This window comes from Oenanthe melanoleuca, chromosome 3, assembly GCF_029582105.1.
Source record: "Oenanthe melanoleuca isolate GR-GAL-2019-014 chromosome 3, OMel1.0, whole genome shotgun sequence".
Taxonomy (NCBI): domain Eukaryota; kingdom Metazoa; phylum Chordata; class Aves; order Passeriformes; family Muscicapidae; genus Oenanthe; species Oenanthe melanoleuca.
The window spans coordinates 60552413-60558544 of record NC_079336.1 but is presented as its reverse complement, the minus strand read 5'-3'; the positions used below and the strand labels follow the sequence as shown (position 1 = coordinate 60558544).

Here is a 6132-nt window from a genome sequence, read left to right as displayed (position 1 = left end):
ACTGTGCAAATCAATTTATCTAGCTGCAGGTTTGAGCCCTAGCAGAGCTTGCTGCAGTGGTTTGAGGTGCCATCACCTATTTATTCCTCCTGACATCTGGGATGGGACAATGTAGTAAGGGGCCAGCCCCAGCTGGCACAGCTCAGAGTCTGAGAAAGAATCTCAGCTCACCTTCAGAAACTAGTGCATGAAAACTGTGAATTGCAAGGGCTGGAAATAGCTTATTTTATCAACTCTGCTTTAGGGGCAGTCATGCCTGGTGAGGAGGTGGGAGAGACAGCCGGGAACGGCAGTGCCTTCAGCTGCGGCAGTGAGGATTTTTGGGAGAGCCTCGGTGCGAGCCTTGGCTCTGACTGGGGGCTGGGGCAGCTTCATTGCTTTACAGGAGTTAATGCAGCTCGCAGCTTAAACGCCTGAGTCCTTGAGAGAGGACATAAACGTCTCTGTGAGGTGAAGAGGATGAACTAGCAGTGAATGCCATGACACAAGACAGAAACAATTAAATTGCATTCTTTCTGCAGCGTAGGGAGCGAGGACATGGGTGCTGAGTGGAAACACAGGTGCACTGCAACACAACTTTATGGAGAGTAAATGGGTTAACCCAGCTCGTTCATTTCCTTTGGAAGGAGAACTGGTTTTCTAGGAGAAAGTAAGTGTGGGGGTGGCCTAAGGAATGTGGCATGATGTCACCCGGGGAAGCCAGCGGAGATGGGGCGTACGGGGCATGGGACAGTGACAGAGAGTGACTGAAGCAACACGGTGAATGTCAGAAAGCTGACCCACTGGAAGAGGGGGAGCTGCTGAAGGGCTGCTCTTGGAAGGCGTTTCACCTGACAAACTCACTAAGGCCCGTGCCGAGGGCAGAATGTAACCCTGGCACGGCACGGGGAGAGGAACGGCACAGCAGGGCAGCACCAGCCCGCTCCCACAGCACCCCTCACGGCAGAGCCAAGATGGCCGGGAGCGCCGCCCCGGGGCGGCGGGAGCTCAGCGCGGGGGGCGGCGCGGCCCTGAGGGCAGAGCCACCTCCGCCCGCCCCTCGCCGGGACAGAGCCACCTCCGCCCGCCCCTCGCCGGCCCTGAGGGCAGAGCCACCTCCGCCCGCCCCTCGCTGAGGCTGGAGCCACCTCCGCCCGCCCCTCGCCGGCCCGGCCCCGCCCGGCGCTGCCCCACGGCTCCGCCGGCTCCGAGCGGCCACAGCGGCGGCAGCAGCGGTGAGTGGCGGCGGGCGGGAGCGGGTCGGGGACAGCCGTACGTCCTTCCTTCCCTCCCTCCTGCCCGGGTTGCCGTCCTTCGCTCCATCGCTCCCCGCCGGGGCAGAGACGCTGCCCGGGCAGCGGGAGCGGCTGCCGCTCGCCCGGGCGGGGCCCGCTTCCCGGGGCTCCCTGCAGGCGGCGGCGGGACTGCGATCCCGCGGGGGTGTGGGTGGGAGCCGCGCTCTGCTCCCAGCGCGGTCCTGCCGAGGGCCAGCGGTGCCTGCAAGGGGACAGCTCGGCGCCGTGGGTGACAGATGTGCGTGTGTGTGTGTGCGCGCCGAACGCGCGTTTCTGCCTAATAAGGAGAAGTTTAATTTCCCTACCACGTACTGCCTTGCAGCGGTGTATTGGCATCAGGAATATTAGAGTCTAATAGCTGGCGTGCGCTTTTGATAGTTGGTGTGTTGAGCATCTACAGTATAAAGCAGATATTTAAGTTTTGAAATACCGAGCATCTCTACTCTTTGCTCAGCCATGCTTCTCTGATCTCTAAAACCTTGCCTAATAATGTAGAATTTAACTTTTTTTATTCTAAATATTGCTTTTATATTGATGATGTACATGTATGAAAATAATTATCAACGTGAATTTAAAAAGCTGAAAGTCTCAGAGCCTTTAAAGTGAGAAGAACGTCTTTAAAGAGATGATTATGCCGTTGTGATGACCAATATCAAAACTGGCAATCTGACAAATAATGGGAGTGTAAGCTTTCTAAGAGATGGGTCATATTTTCATTGCTGACCTGATCTATTTAGTGCCGAGTCAAACAAAATCTTTAAGTTTGTTTCTACAAGAAAAGTTTCTTTCAAACTAAGGCAGCCTTGCTGCCCTGCCCTTTGCAGAGGTGGTCCCACGCAGCACATCCAGTTTCAATGTCACCTGTCAGTCTGCTGATATCAGCTGCAGTTCTGGGGATGAACCTGTGGTTTGGCTGGGCTTTGCCCGAAACCCATGCTGATAATTAAGCTTGCTCAGAAACTTTTTTTTTTTTTTTTTTTTTTTTTTTTTTTTTTTTTTAATGTGAATTTTGGATCGAAAAATCAGACTCTGCTGCAAAGGTTTTTTTGCTGCTTGGGTGAATCATACGGGTCAGGAAGTGGAAGTATGTCACTCTTATCTGTTTTTAACTCAATAAAAAAAGAAAGGAAGGGAAGCTTTTTTCCTAGCAAGCGTTTGTGATGCATTCAGATGTCTATTTTTTTATCTCCACTTTCATACTAGTGCAGAAATCCTGGTTTTTGAACATCAGAGTGGGTCTCAGTGGTCACTGAGCCCTTTTTAGCTAGTACTCAGCTCCAGAAGCTCACAGTGGCTTTTGTTCCAAGCTGCATTGTTGGCATCCATGGAAGCTGCATTTGATGCTTTGCTTTGTCTGCGATGCCCATTTTCTTGTGCTTGCCTCAATGCCAGTTTTTGCTTAAGGAGTTCAACATCTCAAGGTTTCATTGTGTTGAAGCTGCTTTGGCCAGCACAGGCCATAAAACTCTGTTCAGGTGTGTGCAGTGTTAACCTTGGACGCTTTGTAGCCGCATAGCTTTGCTGTGTGTGACTGTGGTGTTGCCACATGCCGTGCCACATATAGCCAAGTTGTTGCAAAGCCACTATGCCTTGGTGCAAATTGCTGCCTTCCACCAAGAGGCACCCAGAATGTGTTTGGCAGTATAGTAGATTCTCAGGATCACTTCGAATGGCAAAAATGTTGACTGCCTCAGGTCACTTGCATAGTTTGGATCAGTTCTGCTCTCAGTAGCGGGTATGCAGGAGATGCTGTCCTTTCAGACACCATGTGTGTCTGTAACCAGCAATACGTGTCTGCAGTATCTTCCCAGCATATGTAGAAAGCTGTGGTGTGGTTTAAGAAACCAAATCTACCACATATCCCAGAGAGAAATTTAAAGGCAGATGTTTCATTTTAATTGAGGCCATGATGGAAAGTTGCAAAGCCCCTGAAGACCTCTCATTCTGTGGCAGCTTAAGCTCATTTGTTAAAACAAACAATCCTCCCCTTCCATGACCTTCCCACATCTGTCATATTTTGAGATTGGCTTCTTATATTTGCATATAGAATGTAACAAGGTTGTAACTTCTGTTCCCTTCCCTTCAAATGTGGATGCGCAGAGGCTCTTTATCTGTTGAAGACTAAAATCCTAGATTATCCTGCAGTTACGCATCTCCAAGGTACTAGGATTTATGAAGTGTTGTGACATTTCTGAAGAACTGAGAACATGCCACAACGATGCAAAGGATTTACAGGATTCCTAATAACTTCGTTTTGTTTTTTTTTTTCTCTTAGACCACAATGAATGTGGAACATGAAATTAGCCTCCTAGTTGAGGAGATTCGGCGGCTGGGAACCAAAAGTAGGTATTGTAAAATCCCTGTGTGGATGTAGTCGTGTTATAGATGTGTGTATGCACATGCATGCATGTCGTACAGATGTAGTTGTGTTATATCAAACTAGGAACTTGGCAAATTCAAATAAGCAGGTAACCTGAAAACCTGCATATGCACTTAATGTTACACACTACAGTACTGCCTGTGTTCCATCCTTTAAAGTAGTTCTGTTTAATTAAATGTTTAAGCCTCTGCAGCAGAGAGGATGTAGGCCTGAAATCCTGCTCCCTGAATCCTGAATCAGCTGCAAGAGTCACCTTTTCTTTAGGCTTTCAATACTTGCTACAGTCACCACAGAATTAAGTTGCACCTTCTCCTTCCACCTCCTTCCTTGGTAACTTCTTTGCTTCAGAATTCATTCATTTCAATTCTGTTCATGATCATACTATTTGGAAGACATTGGTCTGCACTCCTAAAACTAATCCAGGAGTTACATGTGTAGTTCCAAACTTTCTGAAACTTGCTTAGAAGGTACCATTTCCTCTTAAGATTGTTTTTTATTGCTAAAACTCCTTTTTCTTTACAAATATTTATGCAGTTTGTGGATGTGCTGCCTGCTCCTATACATCAGTTATGGTGCCACTTGTTTTTTCAAGACCTAAACACATATGTACATCTGGCATTTTGTATGACTGCATCTGCTTTTTAGGAATAACATAACTTTAACGTATGTTTTTAAATTTTTCCTTTATGTGGAAATTCACATTGCAGCCTTTTCAGTGTGTCCCTCAAATATTGTGAAAAAATTGTGAAAAAGATATTTTAATGTATGATTTAGGTTGGAGGAGCAGGGTGTTGGACTTGATCCTTATGGGTCTCCCATGGTTTGAGATATCCTAGGATTTTAATTATTTAAAACTAATTTCTTCCAAACACTGTGAAGGGGTTCAATAGCCTGTGCTTGTCATAGGTTTCAGAAAGTCATCAATAAAAGTAAACAGAGCAGATGTATGGTCCTTGATACAAGTCTCTGGAAGCAAAGGCAGGACTAATACCTACTGTTTATCATCAGCATTTCTAATACGATCCCAAATAAATTGGGAAACACAGCGGGGTTTTCTTTCAGTGCTTCTGTGTCACCTTATCTCCCCAGTAATCTCCTAACTTGAAGGAAATCTACATTATGTCTTTTATTTAGATGCTGATGGACAAGTGAGTGTGAAATTTGGTGTGCTGTTTGCTGATGACAAGTGTGCCAACCTCTTTGAAGCCCTGGTGGGAACGCTTAAGGCGGCAAAACGACGGAAGATCATCACTTACCAAGGAGAGCTGCTTTTACAAGGTGTTCATGACAATGTGGACATCCTGCTGCTGCAGAACTGATGCAGTGTTTCAACTATGCATTGGTGGAATTGTTTGAAACAGTTTGATCAATCAGACAATTGTTTGATTTGCCACACACTCTTAATAAGGTTGATCATTCCAAGGCGTTTTGATGTATTTTGTATATCTTTATAGTCAAAAGAAAACTGTCCTATTTTGGAAAACATTCCCTTTTGTAAGTCTTCCTAAAATGGTACTGTATGTGAGTAATGTAAAAGATGCCAGATCTTTTTCTCTCTTTTTTTTTTTGTTCTTTTTTTTTTAATTTTTTTTTTTTTAAATCTCAGGTAATTCTCTCAAATGTCTGGTGGTTATTTTCAACATAAAAGAGGACTGGTAATTTAATGTTTACAAATGAAAATGTGCCATGAAAGTATAAAATAAAAGCACATACTTAAATTTGTGTTATTCTTACTGTTTTGGTTTCCCTTTTTATTTGTGATCTAAAATAAAAGAAAACTGAATTCCTGCAAGGAGCATGTTTAGGCAACCGTTCAGAAAGCATGACAGTGAGATAGAAATAATTTTGCAGTGTGATTACACAAAAAGGCATGAATGTTAAATGTACCTTGCTCATCTGTGGCAGGGTCATATGCTTTTGTTTTCTTGTCCTCTGGACTTGTGAAGGAAGTGGGTGAGGAACTCCCTGAATGCTTTCATGCAGTGTTAACCGGAAGTTAGTACAGCAGCTTCAGGCTGTGGTTCTTTTCCTCATAGAAGTCCTAGTTTCTCTAAATCTCTTCAGGAAGAAGGTGGCAGAGGAGGGGAAGAAAAAAACCCTTTTGACTGTTTTCCAGCTTACTGCCAATTCTTTTTATCAGAAGTGCACCCTCCAGTAGGGAGAAAGAAATCTGCATGAAGAAAGCAGCAGTGGGTAAGAAAACTGCTTACTGCTCTGTGCTTACACTCCACAGCTGCAGCTCTTAAAGTTGCAGGATGGGTGAATTTCCCTTTGCAACCTTTCACAAGTGCAAAATGTTTGAAAAGCGGTCTACTCATTTACAGACCCAGCAAATGCGTGCATCGTTACGGAATCTCTACAAAGCTTTGTAGCTCCAGCTGCTACCCCTTTCATCTTGTTTTGCTCTGCTTTGTGCAACAGGAAAACAACTTAGATCCTGTATGCAAACAGATCTGGGCTGCCTCTGCTTGTGCTGGC

At 45.4% G+C, this 6132-nt stretch overlaps 1 protein-coding gene across 2 annotated transcripts; it reads left to right on the top strand.

Moving 5' to 3' along the window:
* The first annotated feature begins 1102 nt into the window (after nucleotides 1-1102).
* ABRACL (ABRA C-terminal like) lies at nucleotides 1103-5372 on the top strand. Of its 2 annotated transcripts, none has more exons than XM_056488558.1 (3): nucleotides 1103-1214; nucleotides 3550-3616; nucleotides 4789-5372. In XM_056488558.1, the coding sequence occupies exons 2-3, from the start codon at nucleotides 3556-3558 to the stop codon at nucleotides 4971-4973; spliced, it is 246 nt and encodes an 81-aa protein (XP_056344533.1). In that variant the 5' UTR covers nucleotides 1103-1214; nucleotides 3550-3555; the 3' UTR covers nucleotides 4974-5372. The 2 variants fall into 2 exon arrangements, with proteins under 2 accessions (XP_056344533.1, XP_056344534.1); XM_056488559.1 differs by lacking the exon at nucleotides 1103-1214 and adding an exon at nucleotides 1268-1512.
* Nucleotides 5373-6132: the final 760 nt, after the last annotated feature.

Bases quoted from the DNA above. Each gene is read 5' to 3' on its own strand.
- ABRACL (XM_056488558.1), top strand. From the start codon at position 3,556: ATGAATGTGGAACATGAAATTAGCCTCCTAGTTGAGGAGATTCGGCGG. The intron at 3,617-4,788 runs GTAGGTATTGTA...TCTTTTATTTAG, and splicing joins TCGGCGGCTGGGAACCAAAA to ATGCTGATGGACAAGTGAGT.